Below are 21955 nucleotides of genomic sequence, written 5' to 3' on the forward strand. Positions count from 1 at the left end.
ACATTAGGTGGTAGTTAAGGTTAGTGTCCAGAACTCTGGAAAATTGACAACTTTCGGCACACTCTGAGTATCCAGCATGAGTGGGGTGGGGGAGAGGGAGACACTTTTAAATTGAAGAATTTATTGTGCAGGCTTAAATTTTACATACAGAGAACCCATATTATGACTGTCTTTGGAACATGTTTCGCTCTAAAAATACCAAAGTATTACAAAGATAATGTCTATAAATTGTGTCTGGTCTTATATATTTTATTTATGCCCTCTAAACTTTCTCACAGACCAAACATTCAGCTATATCACCTGAATTTTCCAGTTGCTTCAATGTATAAAATGTTCTTTTCAATTTGGTTTAGTATATACACTTACTGGTAACCTACCTACTTTGTGCAAGGATGAAAAAATCATCATCCTCCATCTTGCTTAGGAGGCCAGGATCTGGAGTCTACTGCCTGGGTTCTAACCCTGGTTCTGTCAATTACTAACTATTTAACCTCTCTATTCCTCACTTTAATCATCTATAAACTATAGATAATAGTGACAACAGCCACTTTGTAGTACTGTTATAAGGATTAAATAAATTAATACACATAAAATACTTAGAATAGTAGACATAAAGGAAAATTTCAATGCCATGATAATTATACATGCCACATGATCTGGTAAATATTTAAGATACTATGTTAGAATCAAATAATATGCCCAGGTTTGGGGTTTTAGGTTTACTTTTAATTATTCATTTTAATAATTTATTTCTTTTAAATTCAACATGAAATCATATCATTCATCTACCACAAAGTCATCTCCCCCCAAAAGTTAACTTGGGTAGAAAATATATATGAAAAATGGCAACTAAAACCTTACTTTGTATATCCAAGTTATAAATGTTTTGTTTTTTTTTTAAGATTTATTTTTATTTATTTAATTCCCCTCCCCTCCCCCATTGTCTGTTTTCTGTGTCTTTTTGCTGCGTCTTGTTTCTGTTTCTTTGTCCACTTCTGTTGTCGTCAGCGGCACAGGAAGTGTGGGCGGCGCCATTCCTGGGCAGGCTGCTCCCTCCTTCGCGCTGGGCGGCTCTCCTTATGGGTGCACTCCTTGCACGTGGGGCTCCCCTACGCCGGGGACACCCCTGTGTGGTACAGCACTCCTTGCCTGCATCGGCACTGCGCATGGGCCAGCTCCACACGGGTCAAGGAGGCCTGGGGTTTGAACCGCGGACCTCCCATGTGGTAGACGGACGCCCTAACCACTGGGCCAAAGTCCGTTTCCCTATAAATGTTATTTTGACATTCAACATATATGTGTCAAACTGGAATAAAAGGAGGTAATCTTGAAGAAAATATACACAAAACGGCAACTAAAGAACTACCTTGTACATTTAACTCCACAAATTATAAACATTATACATGTTTTACACATAATGTGTAAAAATACTACAAAAAGACTCATGCATATATTTATGGACCCAACAAGAAGTTCAATTTGTGATGAATCAGAAAAATTCCGAAAAATTCTTCACAATGGAAGACAAAATGGGAATCAAGAACTGGATCCATAGGAGAAAAGCAAATTTTTTAAAAAATATCATAAGGCTAGAAATTTTAGCTATCAGAGATTACCATTTCATTTTCATTTTTTAAGGCAAAAAACATAGAAGCAGAAGAAATTACTAATATGCCAAACTTAAAGCATTTATCCTATAGTTTAGGAAGCATATGTCAATAAATGAAGAGATCACAATCAGTTCCCAAAACATCAATTATAACAGCCAAGAGTCTAAAACCTCTTTACCACAAATAAAAAGCTACTGGAAGAAACTATGAGGGGCACTTTCTGCTAATACCTCAAAAGAAAAGCCATAAAATACTCCAAAAGCAAGAGAAAAGTTCATATTTTCCATTTCTTTGTCTTAAATATTTATTTTACTATTAGAAGTCTGTCTTTTTGTTTTCTTTATCATGCCTTATGTTTATCTTATAAATGTCCATTAAATGTGTTACAAAAGGTTCCTATGGGGAATGATTACTATATGTCAAGTACACATTTATAACAACAAAAAAGAAAACTGTCATTAATAATTTTAATACGGAATTAAATTACTGGAATAAATGTTTAAATATTATATATTGACAGCACTCAGAGAATGGGGGCATGACATATGTAATCTTTACTGGTTCAAAGGCACGGAGTTTAGGTCAACCTTTTAAAACAGTCAAATGTTTAACAATTGAAGAAAAAGACACAAAGTGCTTTATGAATAAAAATAGTTAAAATGAACATGGTTTGTGGAAAATGCATTCCACAGATTCTACATCACAGACCAAGATTGTTCGTGGATCTACACTGTATGTGCTATGACAAAGAACTTTACAACTAAAGTGTTATTATCCCCCCACACACCCTAAAAAAAATTATCTTTTTCTCTGAAAATCTTTAGGAAAATAAGTCCCCTAGGTTCCTGGAATGATTTAAATATCATTCAGCCTAAACACAGATACATGGTTTTCTTGCATCTCATGAGTTTCACAAATCTATGAATAAAAATATTGTACATTCTATATGCCTTCTAATCTGTATGTCTAATATCAAAAGGGTTGGGTGAAGTGTTTCAGTAATTAGTTTCACTCTCAGTTATTTTTAGAGCAAGTCAGAATACAGTTGTTTAGGAGGTTTCTAAATACTATGTAAGTAAATGAACAAACCACAATAGCTAACCAGCATTCCTATATCAAGTACAGCTCCTTAACCCATACTGGCTCTGCTTAAGTCTGGCAACCACATAAAATCCTTTGTACTTCTTCTGCAACATTAAGTGATCAGCTCCTAAATACAGCATTTGATGTTGGGGGCATGAAAATGCTATAAACAGAATACACCTTAAAACCATTTTCCCCCATGGCTAATGACCGCCTTTACACTCTCATTTCTTTCTACCTTGACTGGGCCCAGTTTCATTATTTATCACCAATGGCTCCATTCCTTACATCTTTAATCTTCTCTGAGTCTTTCATCTCATTCTAAAATCAGATTAAGTCCCTCATACTATTAACACCTTCTCTAAATCCTGATCTCAAATTTTTCCCACAACTTCTCTGCTCCCCTTGACTTCCAAATACCTCAAGTAGTGTCTACTCATGCTGCTTCCATTTCCCTACCTCCCATTCATTCTTTAATCCTTCAGAAATTGGCTCTGCCCCACCACTCAATGAACTATACTCCTAAAAATTAACCATGATCTCCCAATCTGATGACCTCTTCATACTATTCAAACTAAAGGCAAAAAAAAAAAGACAAGCATTTGTAAAAGGTAATCAATCACCTCCTTCTTATAACTCTTTCCCCCCTCTCAGTTGAGATGTGGAGTGGAAATCGCCACCCCAAGGTCCTCAGGATGGAGGAATAAAATATGGATTAGAGTGGACTCACTGGTATTCTACTATAGAATTACTGTGACTCTAGCAATGGAAATTTTTTTTTTATATCATTATTGCGGAGACAATGACCATGGGAGTTGCTGAAGGCAGGGAGAGGGAAAAGGAGGTGTGATATGGGAGCATTTTTGGGACTTGGAGATATCCTGAATGATATTGCAGAGAGAGATGCAGGACCTTATATATCCTGCCATAACCCACATAAATGGACTGGGAAAGAGTGTAAACTACAATCCATGCTGTGTAGCAGTGCTCTAAAATGTATTCATCAATTGCAATGAATGTACCACACTAATGAAAGAAGTTGTTGATGTGGGAAAAGTGGGGGTGTGGGGAGTGGAGCATATGGGAACCTCCTATATTTTTTAATGTAACATTTTGTTTGATCTATGTATCTTTTTAAAATAAATTAAAAATATATTAAAAAAAAAAAAAACTCTTTGCTCCCTTGGCTAAACAACATATTCTCCTAATTCTTCTACTACTGTCTCACAACTCTTTCATCCTTCTCCTGCAAATCCCTAAATATAAGTATTTGCTGTTGTTCTGTCCATCTTTTCCCCATTCCTCCTTGGAGCTTTTCAGATCTTTTCTTCTTGAAAATTTACAAAACTTTTATAAATAGACAATGCCATCAGCTCAAGAGGCACTAGGAGGAGTCAGGTAATTGGAAAACAATTCCACTCAACCCAAAAACTAAGTACCCGGGAATACTCAGAATGCTTCTCTACTGCACATGCATAGAGCAGTGATCAAGGTTAAGAAAACGACATTTGTATTTTTTGGCAGGTGAAATACATTTTAAATGAAAAAAACATTTAGAATGTTTTCTTTTTAGAATGATTGTACTGCTAGAAGGAAGTATCTAACAATCTGTTCATTATTAATTGCATGTTTTCTGATATGGTTAATTAGGCTTGATGCAATCATTCAGCTGGTTAAGACCGCTTACTGATACAAAGTTAAAGATAGGATGTATAAATTGCAATGTAAATATGTTTCTTAAGGCTCAAAACTGATTTCCTCTAATAGAGTTTTAAAAATTCTAGTAGAAATAATATTTGAAGGAGAGAAACACAAAAAAGAAATTCATGAAGAATTAAATTATATATCTATAATTTAAGTTGTCATCAGGGTATTTATATTTTTAAAAGTATAATTTACGATGAAAATAACAAATTATGAAAAATTAAAACCAAGGACATTTTTATACACTTTAGGATTAATGGCTAGTACCAGCTGTTTTACCTAAATGTTTCACCTTAGTTTTAAAGAAACTTTATCAGGTCTAAAACTTTATCATAAAAGCAAAATATATATGAAATTTTTCATATAAGCAATTCTTGTACTTTTTTAAGGCTCAAAAAACTTAAGGGTATGGGGAATGATCAAGATATAGTACTAAATACAAGAATTACAAAATCCCCAATATAATCTCATGATTTTAATTTTGTTTAATAAACAGTAGGTTCTCATTGGTATGGTGGGTATGCAAAGCAAACAGGAAACCTACATACCAAAATGTTAACTGTAAATCTCAAGGTAGTACAATTACAAGTGACTTTTACTTTCTTTATACTTTCCTTTCTTGCTTTACACCTTTTCTTTCTAAAATGAACAAGCATTTCACTTATAGTTGGGCCTCCTGGAAGGCTAAAATCTATATTCCACCAATTTTCTGCCTTCTCTCTTATATTTTGACAGAAGGGAGAAAGGCCATCTTCCAAAGCTGTATCAAGTAGCGTTCTTGCATCATCAATGTCCTCACATACCTGATCCATCAAAAAATACTGTCAATTCTACTTTCAAAACATACCAGAATTGGGAGCAGATGTAGTCCAAATGGTTGAGTGCCTGCTTCCCATTTACAGGGCCCTGGGTTCAATCCCCAGTATCTCCTAAAAGAAAACAACCAAATCCTCACTATCCTCACTGCTACTACCATCCTCACCCAGGTCACCAACATCTCTTGCCTGGATTACTGCAGAAGTCTCCTAACTATCCCATGTGATTCCACCCTTACTACTTTTATATCACTCCTCTACTCAGAAGTCCTCATTTAGAATAAGTCTTCACTGTGACCTGCAAGGTTCTTCAATCTAGATCAGAAGTTGACAAGCACACTCCTACTTCAGGGTTTCTGAACATGCAGTTGCTTCTACCTGCTATATTCTTCACTGAGATAGCCTCACTTCCTTCAAGTTTTTATTTGAGGGTCACCTTCTTAGTGAGGCCTTCGCTGGCAATGCAAAACAAATCATCAACCACCCCACTCCAACCTTGAGATTTCCTATCCTGTTTCCTTGCTTTATTTTTCCCTCCTATAGTTCTGATTCCTATCTATCATACTAGATGTTATATTTATTTCTATTCTTAATTACTTTCTCCCTCAGATTATATGCTCAGTAAAGAGGAATATTCATCTTTTTTTTTTTTTACTACTGCATCCCCAATACCTAAGAAGTTCCTTCCACATAGTAGGTGCTCAGTAAATATCTGCTAAATGAACAAAGAAATGCAATCCCATGAGTCAATAAGCTTAAATTACAGCTTTCCAGTCACAGTAATAGTTGGCTCACCTAATGTCACAAAATAAAGGTAACTCATTTACTCATATTCTGAAAATAAGTACCTACAAATAACTTTACAGAGGCTAGACAGATGGAGAACAGATATGACAAACATTAGTCTATATTTTCTCAAACCTAAAAGGGAGTTTTTAGAATTTTATCTTCAAAATTTAGGATAAAATTATGATTTGCTCTACCAAAGAGACTCTAAAAGATCACATTGCTGTTACTGCTGCTACTAAAAAGTAAGTAGTACTACCCAAAAGCATAGTTACTTTTCTAACTTTTCCAATAGAATATTCATTTCCAGGTTATGAGACTGGATATAAAACCTTCCTTATGAATAAATAAAAATTCAAACTGAATAGTGTACTACTATGCACCTGAGCATCTGTTATCTAAAAGATCTTGGGATATTTCATAAACATCAATCAGTGCTGTGCAAAGAAAGCTAAAGGGGAAAAGGCAATTAGATACTGTGAAAAAATGGGGGCAATCAGAAGAAATACAGTTCATGGTGGTAGTGACACAAGCTAAGCAGGAGGTATGGATAATCTGGGTAAGTGCCATGGAAAAATAAATATCATGATTGGACTTCAGGCAAATGGAAACAGTTCAAATTGGCTTTGTACAGTACTCTGTGGAACATATGATGTCCATATGTCCATTACCAACAAACTGAAACATGGTAAATAACAAAAGCCAATGCTGTGATGGCTATAAGAACACACCCAATGCCAGTTTCCACCACACCACAGCAGCATAACTTACTACAGCTGCCAGGTAAGTTGGCTAAGAAGTCAAAAGCAATAAGAAAATAGAGGGGAAAGACCTAACTAAAGCATTCTCTTACCCTACAGAAGAAATAGCTGGGATCTACAGTAGAAAGTATACTGTGGCCACAATAAAGGGTGAAAAGGAAAGCAAAACTTTTTCCCTGTAGACACTTTCCAAAAGAATATAATACTTTAGAATTAAAGAGGACAGTATTTTATGCAAAACTACAAATGATTTAAGATCCAGAGAACTAAATAAAATAAGAGTGGATAGCCTGGAATAACAACCCACCCACCCCACCATCAAGTACATTTTTTAAAAATGCAAATGTGACCTCTCAAGTTTGAAATACATGATAAAGAACAAAAGCAGACTGACCAAAAGAAGTGATGGGAACCCACTATGTTTTATGTTAGAGCCAACAAGGCTATCAAATTTTCCTTCTGTACTCTCTAACCCCTAAAGTGATTCATCTTGTAGACACAATCATAACTGAGATTAAAAAAAAAAAAAATAGTACTTCAGAAAATGCCATGAAGGACCAATTTACACAGCAAAGCCAAAACTATACTAAACCTATAAAAAGCCATACTTAACATCCTAGAGCCTATCTGGTGGTTCTGACCTTTGCAATCAATCAAAACCATGTCTCCCCAGCCAGGTGAACTATATAAAAATAACCTCAGCTCTAACTCAGAAATATATTGGCTGTCACTCACTTAAAGGCAATATAGTAACAAAATCCAGCAGTTTTTAAATGTATAACTATTTTATAGTAAATATCAATGTCGGTCCTGTTTCAACCTGATTTTCCCATTCAACCCCATAACCCCCAAACTTGAAACTAAGTACAATTTCTTGAGTAGCTAAAGTGTGGTTAAGGAAAGGAAGCTACGCTTGTTTGTATGGAATCTGCCATTTCCTCCCTGCCAAAACACTTGTTTAAAAAGTCATGTAATATTTCTATTAAATTGTAAATGCAGCCGACAAGGAAATGGCCTACTGGCAGTGTATTACCTTTGTGGCAGTGCCAACGGGCCCTACAGCAATATAGTGCACATGATAATTTCAACATGCATTCCCAAGTAACAAAATTTTGTTTTACATAAATACCACAGAACTGGAGCAAGATCCAGAAAAAGCAATGAAAATTTGCCCAAGCTTTCATGCTTGCCTATATCAATTGTATGTCATAACTAAAGCAAAATAGAAAAGCATCTACATATGTCCAAGAAGCTTGTGAAGTTAGATCATATAACTCTGGGAAAACTATTGCAACTTAAATCTGTGTATTTCTTGTTAACCACTGTAACAACTCACTAATAAAAATTAAGAAAAACTGTGGGTATCAAATGAACCAAAATCTACTAACTACATAAAAGTCCTTCAAGACCATAATACAACTTATTAACAGGACCATATGTTCAGTGTAAGCCACAATTGTTATGTTAAATTACTTCTTCCTTTGATGTCATTCATTTGATTATAGAACTTAAGAGATTCACAAGTCTTCCTATTAAAATGGTGACCTTCAGTTTATAAAGCCCTTATTGCAAAGCTTATAAAGTCACCTCTGATCATTTATCCCTTACTTTTCATTATTTAGTACAGCTATATGTAAAAATGCTATTTAAATGATCCCAGAAAAAATGAAAATGATTCTATTCATGTAAAAGTTATACTGAAAATTAAGTTAACATACTCCAGTGTAATTAATGTAGTCCTCTAGGACACCCGAAGACTACTACTCTACAGAAATTTAACTAAAATACAAACTTTTTTTTATGTTGGCTATGTCTTGTTTAACTTCATTCTTTAAAACATGTCTGTCCGGGAATAATTTCAAAAGCCAAACTTGCTAGACATAACATTTACTTCAAAAATATTATGAATTTGTCAGTGTTTTATATACACTTGGAAATGCAGTCAGCAATTGCCTTCAGTATATCTCCCAACCTTTCAATCCCCAAACAAACACCTATTTACGACTTATAAAATAAATGCAAGTAACTTGGGTCTCAAGCCTAAACAGTTACTGAAATGTTTAAAAAAAAAAAAAAACTTAATAGGATCAATATAGTAAATCTACACAATTGTTTTCAAGACATAAATCTTCATCAAGGCTTAACAATTATATCCCATTAGCAAACCAAAGCTGCTGTTCAAAGGCCAACACTAAGGATGTTCACTAGTTCTCTTTCTGATCTCCATCAGTAAGGGAAAAGGATCTAAAGGACTAATATACATATATATATGAATTACAGTAATTTAAAATTTAAATTTTATATAAATAAACTGCTAACTAAAAGTTTGAAAGGTAGCTTATAAACAGTAATAGCGCTTTCAAGTTGTATTTGATTAGCATTTAACTACTTTCATTTTTAGTTTCACTGAATCTTGCTTTAACTTATAAGTACATTTATTATTGTTAGAAAGAAAAATCTGAGCTTGCCAGACGTCAACACTAACACAGCAGAAGTATCTGTGAGGTAGGAAAGGAAATCAAGCGTGTATTCAACAAAAACATATCTTGGATGCTTTTATGTGTTTATGTGTAAGTCACTGTTGCCTCAATTAGACACACAAAGATGAAACATACTTGAATTTAAAACTTACAATGAGCAGAGGAAATAATACAACTACTTAACTAAGAATATAGTAATTTTTAAAGTGCCATGAGAAAATCATAGACAAGGTGATAATGAGAATTCAGACAAAAAAGAGGTATTGCTAATCAGTAGAATGAGGAACTTCTGAGAGTAACTATACTTACATAAAACTAATGTTGCCAGAAGTAAAAAGAGTATAAGGAGTGGGAGGAGACCACAGATCTCATAAACACATATATTTACTGTTTCCATTTTAAAACACAGACGAGGGATATGCTATGATAAAGTAAATAGTAAAAACAATATCCTAAATAGACTATATATTACGAAACCCTCACACTATGGTTCACAATCTTTTGGGGTCAAGGAGCCCTTGTTTCAAGGAACCTATTCCATTTTATGAAAAAAATGGATTCTCACACCAGAAAAATGCATTCTGTACAAACACCCAATATTTAAGTAAAATTTCAGAGGGTCCATGACTACCCGAATTTTTTGTGTTCACCCTCCTCCCCGAAAAGCTCATCTACCCTCTTGTGAATCATGGTGTCCATCACTGGGCTAGTATATAAGTGAATATTTTAAATGAAGAAGTAAAAAATAACACACTGTTTATTACAGTCTGACCTGAGGTTAGAAAAGAAGGAATGCACCTGCATTTCTGTACTAACTGCCTCAGACTTTTCCCTTATCCCCTATTCTTTTTCTTTCCATATTGTTTCCAGTAGAGACTACAGAAGTCATCTCAACAGCCATAAGCAAGGGCTTAAAGCTTTCAGCAATCTCCTCTGACTAACAATAAACTGATACTAGGCAGGTTTAAAATGGCACAAAAATGTTGACTCCTTTGGGTGATGTCTTTGAGCACATAAGATTCCAATACTTCCAATCTTACTCGACATTCTGAAACAATGTGAGTGATAATAAAGCCTGGTTCTTCCCATAGCCATAAGTTCCTCAAGTAACAATGTTAAGTATTATCACGTAGGAACCCTCTGTAAGAACTTGAATGAATTTATAGTCTCAGTGTGCGACCTGAAAAGTAACTTAATAATGCCACCTAAGACAATCCTTAAAGCTCTTTCTTTCCAACCTGGTCCCAGAGGAATGATTTCCACAAAGAAGGGTGGTAAGAAGTAGAATGGCCATTGTGCCATCAATGAGGTGGTGCCCAGGGAGTATACTATCAAAATCCATAAGCACCAAGCTCAGACAAAGCAGTCTGGGCCAAAGGAATAAGGAATGTCCCATACCATTTTCATGTGTGGTTGTCCAGAAAATTTAATGAGGATGAAGATTCACCAAACAAGCTCTATATATTGGTTATCGATATACCTTTCACCATTTTCAAAAACCTATTGACAGTCAATGTGGATGAAAATAACAGCTGGTTATCAAATAAAAGTATGAAACAATTACCATAAAATAATAATGCTACCTCATATTTCCAGTGTTTAATATTTCACAAGTATTGTTCATATACATGATATCAATTGATCTTCACAACAACTCTGAATAGTGGGCAGAGAGGAGACTGTATGGAAAGGGTTAAGTTTAATTTTCACATAAAGGTGAAGCCAGAGCCTGCTCTGCAGTTGGAGGAGGGAGGGAAAGGGTTCTAGAGGCTTTGGCACCAAGAATTTGAAAAGTGGTACCAAAGCAAGGATGGTACCAAAGCAAGGATGGTGCCAAAACGAGGACAGGGCCAAAGCGAGGATGGGGCCAATGGTGGAAAGTGGCGCCGAATTTGAAAAGCCCCACCAGGAGTGAAAGTGGTGGCAAAGCCAGCCAAAATGTAGGGAACAGGTAATGGCGGCTCACAGAGGAAAGCCACGCTGTAACCCCTGAAGTACCCAATCAATGGGGAACAGAGGAGGGACCCACATGTTGGGTTTAGGTTATAAATGTCACTGTTCCTTGCTGTTTGGCGTGCTGGCCACTTTATCCAGATTGCACACCCATTCTTGCAAGATCGTTAATAAAATTCTTTTCTCCTCCACAATCGGGTGAGCTTTGTTCTCTTATAGGTGCAACTTTCTTTCTAACAGAGGCAATTACAACTAATTTACAGATAACAAAACTGATTCAGGAGTCATAACTCTCAAATAGCAAGTCACACCACTTCTATGTAGCAGCAAAGGAAGCATTCCAATATTCAGTCTTCCAAAGCCTGTTTCAGTGATGTTTGCTCTATAAACTGCAAGTTAAAAACCATTACTGGGTCATGAAATCAATTTAATGAATTTGACACCTGTTTTTTAACAAAGGAAGAGAAGAAGAGAGGGGAGTGGAGTGGAGGGGAAGGGAGGAGAGGGGAATATAGAGAAATATTACATTTGTCAATAACCCACATTAAAATCTTAAAAAGATGGATTCTAATGTAATTCTGCCTCAATAATTCTTACTCTAAACAAAACTTAAAGAAACATGTCCCAAAAACTAATTCTTATGTCAGCAGGAAATGATAATTGCTTCCTCAATAGTTACCAAACCAATCATCTCTACGAAGCACTTGGTAATAAGAACAGCAAGGCCTGAATATAAATTAAGAGTGGGAATTCACCTTCCCCATGTAAGCTTAAGGGGCTTAACCAAGAAAAGTTGACATGTGCTTATTCTGTTCTCTCCACTTCTTCTCTTCAGGAATAATAATTCTGACTGGATAGGAATATAAACAAACTGTCATTGTAATAAAACTTAATCCCCAATACAGGGCTGGAATGCCTTCTATTCCCACTGCATTAGGACCACACAGCGGAAGAATGTAGTGAAAAATCCTGTCCTAGAAGAAGAACTGAAATTCTCTAATGATCCAATCTGCCCCACTCCTGTGCATTCTTGTCTACCCCTGACCTGAAAGTCTGATTAATAGAATCAAGGTATTACCTAAAATCAACAGGCAGAAAAATGTATGGAACAGAGAGGAATAAGAAAGAAAGGTAATATGAATAGAAAGAAAAGAACAAAGAAGGAAAGACAAGGATGGCAAGGGGGTGAGTGTGGTGCACATGCATACACAATGACACATGCTGTTAGAAGTAAAAGCAATAGTAGGAAGAGGAGAAAAAGAGGAAGACGAAGATAAGTTCAAGGAAGAAAAGCAAGTGATATATTTAATGATAAAATTCTTATCTATAACCATATGCTGCTGCTACCTAATTTGTAATATACAGACATATGCACAGTTTTATATAATATAGCCTTATACACCAATCAGCTGAACATATATGTTCTCTCTCAAAAAAAAAAAGAAAGCTAAAGAATTTCAGTATGAGACTTTGGTAGCAAGCTGTTTCATTGGGATAGAAAAACACAGTCAGCGAGATAAATAATGCTAGTTATCACTGGAGTGAAAGTTCCAGAAAAATGGAGGACATGTCAGTTCTGCTTCTCATGATGTCCTCAAAGTCCAACTTGTACATGGTAAGTGTGCACTAAATATTATAGAAGAAAATAAAGGAAAGGGAAAAGGAGAAGTCAATAAAAATGAAAAAAGAAAAGGAGATAGTTCCTGAAATTACTTACTATTAATCTTAAATGAGAAAAGAGAACAGATTACAGGGGGGGTTGGTGATTTAATGATGACCCCAAAAAAGGTATATTCATGTCCTAATCCCCAGAATGTGTGATCATGACATGGTGTCACTTGAATGCTCCTGGCCCAGAACCTTGGGAATCTTTGCAGCACTCCCATTAGTGCATCAAAATGTCTGACCAGAGAGAAGCTACACGCTTGCTATCTCAGGCTCTAAGGAAGAGATCTTTGCCAAGGACTTACCTCCAAGGAATTTCAATTCTGTGAACTGACACCATAACCCTTCCTCCATCACACCGCACAACTACTAGTTCTCTACCCCCTCTGATAAATAAGTGTTTGGGAGGAACCGTCCAAAAGGGAATGCCATGCACACACACTAAGAGGACCGAGGTGTCCACCAAGCCACACACAAGCAGGGACTGGGAGATGGAAGATGCAGCAGTATTATTCAACTCCTACCTCAACCCTGGCCCAGCCTTCCAGAATTTCTCAACCAAAACTTATTATTTCACTATTAATTTGGCAGGAAAGAGGATTCATTTTTTTTAGTGGTTTTTTATTATCACTAAAAAATAGTACCTCAGTTTTAACTTTTTAGACATGGACATAACCACCTTTACTGTACATCTTTTTTTTTTTTTCTTAAATTAAATTGGATTAGGAGTATACTTGGTGATGGAAAGAGCTGTGCCATGTGATTTGCAATGGGAGGAAAATCTGTGTTTTATTTTTTAATTTACACTATCAAGAGTGATTTTTAGGGAAGCAGACGTGGCTCAACTGAGAGAGCATCCACCTACCATATGGAGGGTCCAGGGTTCGATACCCAGGGCCTCCCGACCTGTGTGGTGAGCTTGCCCACGTGCAGTGCTGCCGCATGCAAGGACTGCCATGCCTTGCAGGTGCACCCCACACAGGGGAGCCCCACGCGCAACTAATGCACCCAGCAAGGAGAGCTGCCCTGCATGAAAAAAGTGCAGCCCGCCCAGGAGTGGCACTGCACACACAGAGAACTGATGCACCAAGATGAAGCAACAAAAAAAGAGACAGTTTCCCAGTGCCACCTGATAATACAAGCAGATGCAGAAGAATACACAGCAAATGAACACAGAGACCAGACAACAGGGAGGAAACGGAGAGAAATAAAAATTAATCTTTAAAAAAAAAAAACAAAAAAAAAAACAGTGATTTTCCAGGAAGCGGATGTGGCTCAAGCAACTAAGTTCCCGCCTACCACACGGGAGGTCTGTGGTTTGGTTCCTGGTGCCCCCTAAAGAAGACAGCAAACTGGTGCAACAGGTAGGCACAGCAAGCTGACACAACATGATGGTGAAACATGAGACACAAGAAGAAAAACACAATGAGAGACACAACAAAGCAGGGAATGGAGGTGGTTCAAGCAATCAGGTGCCTCCCTCCCACATAATAGGTCCCGGGTTCAGTTTCTGGTGCCTCCTAAAGAAAGAAGACAACGAACAGACACAGCAAGTGCAAACAACAAGGGGGTGGGGAGAAATAAATAAATAAAATAAATCTTTAAAAAAAAAAATCATTTTCCTCTGAAGGTCTGTTTTTACCTTGCATGTGCTACAGTATTTATTTCACCTATTAAAATGTTATTTTTCTCAAATTTAAAAAGGAAAGAAAAAAGGAAGTGGAAGGAGGACAGCAGGGAAAAAACAGATTAAAGAAAAGATTCTTCAGGAAACAAAGATGACATTATTTTTTAAAACAGCATTCATCAAAAATACCCCTTCCATGTTTGGAAATATCTAGAGAGTTCCTTTCTTCATAAATAGGTGGTATGACAGTAAATAAGTCATATATAAAGAGGATTTTTTTACAGTCTAAAATAGTCCCTAATTTATTCTTGATCAGATAATGCCATGTTATATATAAGTGAATTCCAGAAAACTGCCATTTAAGTGCCTCCAGTTATCTCATTAAGTCACATTTGACATAAATATTATATATTTCCACAACTTATTTAAAAAGGGTAATAAACATTCATTATTGTGTTGTAGAGAAATAAGATTCTCAGTTTGATTTTCCTTTTCTTTCCTTCCCTTAATTTCAGCACTGTTCCTTCTGTCCTTAGCCTGACTGTCTACTCTTCTACCATGCTAAGCAACAGATAACTAAACAAAAAAGCTTGTAAAGCAAAACAAAGCAAAAACTGCATTAGAAAAAATCAACATTAAAAAACAAAAACAAAAACACAGAATTGTACAACACAGAGTGAATCTAATGTGAACCACAGACTACAGTTAATAGTATGATTGTAAAAATACTATTTCATCAATTGTAACAAAGGTATCACACTAATGCAAAATGTTAATAGGATAAACTGTGTGTGTGAGGGAGGGGGTCTTAACAAGTAACATAATACCTCTAAACACCCATTTCATCACCTTTAAAATGAAAATTAAAACACATCACAAAGAAAAAAATAATAATAATAATAATAGAATGAGAAAAGAAAACTCCAATGTTTCACTCACTGATTACAGCTTCATATCCTACCAGCTTTCTCATACCTTAACTACCACTTTATCTGCTCTCTAATCTCAATGAGAAGACTGAGACTCTGATTTAATTGGTTTAAGGTAGGGCTCAGGCACCAGAATTTTTTCAAAGCTCCCCAGGTGCCTGCTATGCAGAGGAAGCAGAGAACACTACCCAGCTCCTTGATCCCTCCATGTTCTTAAACTCTCTAATTTCCTTCACATGTATACCCCATTGGTAACCAACCACCTGAACTACTCTCTCATCAGCATTCTCAAGTCTGCATAGGTTCAAGATGCTCGTTCTTTAAACTCAAACCCTGGATCAAGAATAATGTACTCCTCTCCCCTGCTGAGCACTACAAGAAGAAAGTCCACAAACCAGGACTGAGGAAACTACAAATTCTCACTTCAGCTGGGCCCTCAACAATTTTTCTCCTCTCCACCCAACCATTCTAAAACTTGATGAAGCATTAAAAATTATTAATTTTATTAAATTTCCTCCCGAGTACATAATTTGCTCTGTGTTTTATGCTCTGTGTGACAAAATGGGAAACACAAATAATGCACTTCCTCTACACAGAAGGACAATGACTATCTCAAGGAAAAGTACTTGTGTGACTGAGTTGCAAGCTGAAGTAGGCACTTTTTTCAAGGAATACTATCTTTAGGGAACTGTGGTTATTCAGGTTTGGGTGTCTGACAAACAATTTCTCAAGAAGAACTAAGTAAACACATCATTTCAAGGAAAATAATGGACAGTATTTGTTGCCAATGATAAAATTTGAGGCATCATATGAAGACTCAAATTTGGAGAACTTGCACTTGCAACATGAACCTGATGGGATGCCTATATTTGCAGTTCATACTCCAATTTGAAAGATAGTTCGCAAACACTAGAAAAGTGAAATAATAATATAATTTGAAGAGCAACTTAACACTCTATGTGTTAGTAAATGCACAAGGAAATTCTTGATAAACTATCCAAAGAACTGCAGACTCAAGAATTGCTTATATACAAGTTATGGGAAAAAAGAGAAATCCACTTAGGTGGTACCTGACAAGGAAAGCTCTACATGGAAAAAATCTGAGCTGGGACTTGAAAAATGGGTAGGATTTAGATTGGTAGAAAAAAGTGAGCACAACATCCTAGGAAGTTTGCAATGTTGTTTTGTTGTTTTTTTAAGAGAGAGATACTATCTTCAAATATTTTTTATTTACTATGCCATATGTGTTAATTTAAACTCTCAAAGTGAGATTTTAAGATTGTTGAAGGCAGGGGACATGGTTTATAATTCTTTGCTCTCTGCTACAGAGATTAGCAATGGGTTAAATTTAATGTTGAAAAATATGATACTCAAGGAGGAAACAGAAGAAAAATAATCTAATACCTGGGTTAAATCACGGTTCTGAAACTTAGCTAAGTTGCCTTAGAAAACTGAGTTATCTTACTGAAACTGAAATACATCTAGTTTGAGGGTCAACCTAAACACATCTCAACTAAAAGTTCCACAGATAAGTAGCAAAAAGAAAATAAATTAGAATTTATGTTCCTTATTTCATGTGAAAAATGTTATTTTTCATGTTGTTTTTAAATAAATAAGCATTCATGTTACTTGTATTTTTCACTTTAGCGAGAGGAATTCATATGTACAAGGAAGGTGACACATACTGTATATAAGTGAATTACCCAAAGAATTCTCTTGAAAGTTTTTCAATAACGTAGTCAGATTTTTCAATATTTTTAATACAGTACAATTACGTTATATATTATTGAAGTTCACCCAGCAACAGCATTGCAGAGAATTTCATTTCATTCCTTTTCAGATAATCCAAAATATTACAGTCCTATTTCTTTTTCCTCCCATGTATTTCCTTCACACATTTCTCCAGTCACTCTGATACCACCTTCTCTACACACTTGGCATTTCTTCCCTCTTCATTCCTAAATCCTCCCTTCTTTAAGGTGACTACAGCCACTAGAGGGCAATAAGTTTACAAAGATAAAGGTTCTTATCTATTGTGAATTTGAGATTCACATACAAATAAAACTAAGCACTACATCATCACTGCTTTGGGTTGAATTGTGCCTCCTAAAAAGATATATTGAAGCCTAACTCCCAGTTTCTATGAACGTGACCTTATTTGGTCTTTGCATATGTGATGAAGTTCAGATGAGGTCATACTCAATTAGGGTGGGCCCTAATCCAATATGGCTGGTGTCCTTACAAGAAGAGATGCAGATAACAGAGAAGAGAAGAGAACACTATGTGGAGATGAAGAATAAAGGGAGAAGACAACCATATAAAGGCAGTGGTGGCAGAGAGCCACAAGCTAAGGAATGCCTAGGTCCACCAAAAGCTAGGAAGAGGGAAGGAAGGATTCTTCCCTAGAGCCTTCAGAGGGAAGCATGGGCCTGATGATGCCTTGATTTGGGGCTTCTCACCTCCAAAACTGTGGAGAATAAACAACTACTGTCTTAAGTCATCCAGTTTGTGGCATTTTGTTTCAACAGCCCTAGGAAACCAATATGATCACAAAGCCTAAAGTGAAAGCATTTAGACTTGAATGTGCAAGGTATATATTTCAAACTTAAAAATTACTCAAGAAAAGGAGTTTACAGAAGTGTTGAATGCTCAAAAAAGGAATTCCATTTTCTTGCTAGCACTAATTAAAGAAATAAGCCTAACTGTCCTACAGATATGTAGCAATATTAGGAATCAGGATTTTATAATCTCAGTCTCAGTCCAAAGAAAATAAAAGGTAGAAACAACCATAGAAATGCAGAATTTGCAATGTGGAGAGAAAAGTGAGAATTGAAAAAACAATGTACTAAAGAGGGAAACGGACTTTGGCCCAGTGGTTAGGGCGTCCGTCTACCATATGGGAGGTCCGCGGTTCAAACCCCGGGCCTCCTCGACCCGTGTGGAGCTGGCCATGCGCAGTGCTGATGCGCGCAAGGAGTGCCGTGCCACGCAAGGGTGTCCCCCGCGTGGGGGAGCCCCCACCCGCAAGGAGTGCGCCCGTGAGGAAAGCCGCCCAGCGTGAAAAGAAAGAGCAGCCTGCCCAGGAATGGCGCCGCCCACACTTCCCGTGCCGCTGACGACAACAGAAGCGGACAAAGAAACAAAACGCAGCAAATAGACACCAAGAACAGACAACCAGGGGAGGGGGGGAAATTAAATAAATAAATAAATCTTTAAAAAAAAAAAACAAAAAAACAATGTACTAAAGAATATACAAGATTTGCCAACCCTTTCTTCTACTTGAAAAGCAGAGGAAAAATTTACAGATATATTTTTGGGGAGAAGAACAGTGATTATAGAGAGAAAAACCTTCAATTCTTTGCTCACAATTAAGGAAGTGGCCAGGGAGAGAAATTAAGTTACTAATCTTTGACAGATAATTTTTCCAAATTTCTTACAGAATTTCAATGTAAATGAATTTAGTTTTTACTTACACAGACATTGCAAAACTATAACACTTAAAACGTCAACATTTTTAGCAAACTAATTTTCTTACCCTCATTGGATGTATATCAGCATAAGGAGGTTTTCCTTCGGCCATTTCTATGGAAGTGATACCAAGGGACCAGATGTCTGCCACGCAGTTATAGCCAATTTCTTGAATTACCTCAGGAGCCATCCAAAATGGAGTTCCTATCACAGTATTGCGTTTTGCCATTGTATCCTATAATAACATTACACAGATGTGATCACTACTACAAGAGTGCTCATGAAATCTGTATGTCACCATATTCTTTAAAATATATGTTAAAACCTCAAATATCACAGATTATATATGTAATTAGCTATTTTCCTAAAATTTCAACTAGTTATTACATATTTAGGAATTTTAAATTCTGAAATACCCAAGGGTCCACAAGTACCTTATCTCTACTACCTTCATTAAAAAGTCATTAAAGATAGTACAATAAAAGCTACAGAACTGAACCAATGTAGCCTCCCTTCTAAAACGTTTAAGCACTTGGATGACAGGATAAATTTTCGTATTTATTCAATGTCTCTTAAATTGTAAATAAATAATATTCAAATTATGGCCCTTTTCCCACAAGAACCATGAACTTACGCATTTCTTTCTCCCCACCCCCTCACACCCCAAAAACATTATTGAAGATTAGTCACAATGAAACCTGGACACATAAGTTGAAAGTGTTTCCAAAATTACTATACTTACTGTTAACTGACCAGCCACTCCAAAATCTGCCAACTTTGCATGTCCTTCTGTATTAAGGAGAATATTCCCAGCTTTTATATCTCTGTGTATTTTTCTCATAAAGTGTAAATATTCTAGTCCTTTTAATGTAGATTTAAGAATGGTTGCAATTTCATCTTCTGTTAACTGGAAAGCAATATTTTAAAAACCAGACTGAAATACCAAGTTACATAAACTCTTACAAGATAACACTGGTAACAAGTTCTTTTTTCTAGTGGTCATTAAACCTCTAGGAAAAATAACTTCTTTTGCCCCCACGAATTTTCTCTGTCACTCTCCCCACATGCTTACATCATCGTGGTAAAAGGATGATTAAATTTCTCATTTCTCTAAAATTATCAGTGTCATTCCTAAAGCATATACCATATCCTCAAAAATCAGCACAGCCCTGAGAAATCACTGTTTTTCATATCTTCTAACACTGAGTTGGCAATATTGTAGCTATCTGTCCTGAAAAATTAAATTCTGACACTCTTTCCTGTGATTCCTCCAATTCTTAATGAAAATGAAAACCAACAGCTTTACATAAAGGAATGTAAGGAAGGAAGGGAGCCTCCCTAGGTGTCTCCTGCATGAGGTACTTACACCAATGCCAGACCTCCTGCTTCCAGTCAAGTGACTCCTAAATCACCCCAAGCCCTGGATTTCAACTCTAATAAAGACAACTCAGAAAAGAAAATGTCAGAGGAAAACTAGGAAAAGGAAAACACAAACAAAGGTTGTCAGGAAAAACACAAACAAAGGCTGTCAGGGAAGGAAAAAAGGGAGGAGAGAAAAGGGGAAGGTCAAATAGGAGAAGGGAGGGAGGGAAATCTTAGTAATTGTCACAGCAGAACCAGTTCTATCTGCATCAGACATTGTGGTAAGAGTCTTGCATTTAATCCCCCAAAAACCCTATGAAGCAGATACAATTATCATCACCATTTGACAAATGAGGAAGTTATTGCAAAGAGAGGTTACAAGTCATACTAAGAAACAGGAAGACATGGCCCAGACTAATGAAAAACTAAAAAGCAGGAGGAGACACAGAACATGGACCAACTAATAAAGAATATCCAAGCAAATATCATGTATCACCTTAATGAAGTAAAGAAAGAGATAAAGGATATTAAGAAGACACTAGAGGAACACAGAGAAGAAATCATAAACATACATTAAAAATAACATATCTGGGAAGCAGTTGTGGCTCAACTGATAGAGCATCCGCCCTCCATATGGAGGGTCCAGGGTTGGATACCCAGGGCCTCCTGACCCATGTGGTGAGCTGGCCCAATGTGCAGTGTTGCTGCTCACAAGGAGTGCCATGCCATGCAGGGATATCCCCCACGTAGGGGTGCCCCACATGGAAGGAATGCGCCCCGCAAGGAGAGCTGCCCTGCGTGAAGAAAGAGCTGCCTGCCCAGGAGTTGCACCACACACATGGAGAGCTGACAGAAAGATGACGCAATAACACCAAAAAAAAGCGACAGTTTTCTGGCGCTGCATGACAAGAATGCAAGCAGACACAGAGGAACACACAGTAAATGGACAGAGAACAGACGATGGAAGGGGTAGGGGAGAGAAATAAATAAAATAAATCTTAAAAAAAAAACACAATATGGGAAGTGGACTTGGCCCAATGGATAGGGCGTCCGCCTACCATATGGGAGGTCCACGGTTCAAACCCCGGGCCTCCTTGACCCATGTGGAGCTGGCCCATGCACAGTGCTGATGCACACAAGGAGTGCTGTGCCACGCAGGGGTGCCCCCCACGTAGGGGAATCCTACGCGCAAGGAGTGTGCCCCGTAAGGAGAGCCACCCAGCACAAAAGAAAAGTACAGGCTGCCCAAGAATGGCACCGCACACATGGAGAGCTGACACAACAAGATGACACAACAAAAAGAAACACAGATTCCCGGTGCTGCTGATAAGGATAGAAGCAGTCACAGAAGAACACACAGCAAATGGACACAGAGAGCAGACAACTGGGGGGGGGGGGGAGAAATACATTTTTTTTTAAATCTTAAAAAAAATACAATACACATCTTTTAAAAAAGATAATAGATCTGATGGCAATGAAAGGCACAACGTACAAAATTTAAAATATGCTGGAAGCATATAAAGCAGATTTGAACAGGCAGAGGAGAGAATTTGTGGCATCCAAGATAAATATCTGAAATTACACAGACACTAAAAGAGATAGATAAAAAGACAGAAAAAACTCAGCAGGGATTCAGGGGAACCGAATGACAACATGAAATGCACATTCATTTTATAGGCATCTCAGAGGCAGAAGAGAAGGGAAAGGAGTCA

The 21955-nt window shown here is 36.8% G+C and overlaps 1 protein-coding gene across 3 annotated transcripts in view; it reads right to left on the minus strand.

Annotated features, from left to right (window-relative positions):
• The window catches only part of STK3 (serine/threonine kinase 3), a 296968-nt gene that overhangs the window by 195652 nt on the left and 79361 nt on the right, over window positions 1-21955 (minus strand). For 2 of the 3 annotated variants that reach the window (XM_058275772.2, XM_071207934.1), the window contains exons 5-6: window positions 19624-19788; window positions 18949-19116 (exon numbers count right to left, since the gene is read on the minus strand). The exons of the other annotated variant lie outside the window; for it this stretch is intronic. In XM_058275772.2, the coding sequence (XP_058131755.1) occupies window positions 18949-19116; window positions 19624-19788 (333 nt within the window). The remainder of the gene's footprint in view (window positions 1-18948; window positions 19117-19623; window positions 19789-21955) is intronic. 3 annotated transcript variants of the gene reach the window in all.

Source organism: Dasypus novemcinctus, chromosome 14 (genome assembly GCF_030445035.2).
Source record: "Dasypus novemcinctus isolate mDasNov1 chromosome 14, mDasNov1.1.hap2, whole genome shotgun sequence".
NCBI lineage: Eukaryota > Metazoa > Chordata > Mammalia > Cingulata > Dasypodidae > Dasypus > Dasypus novemcinctus.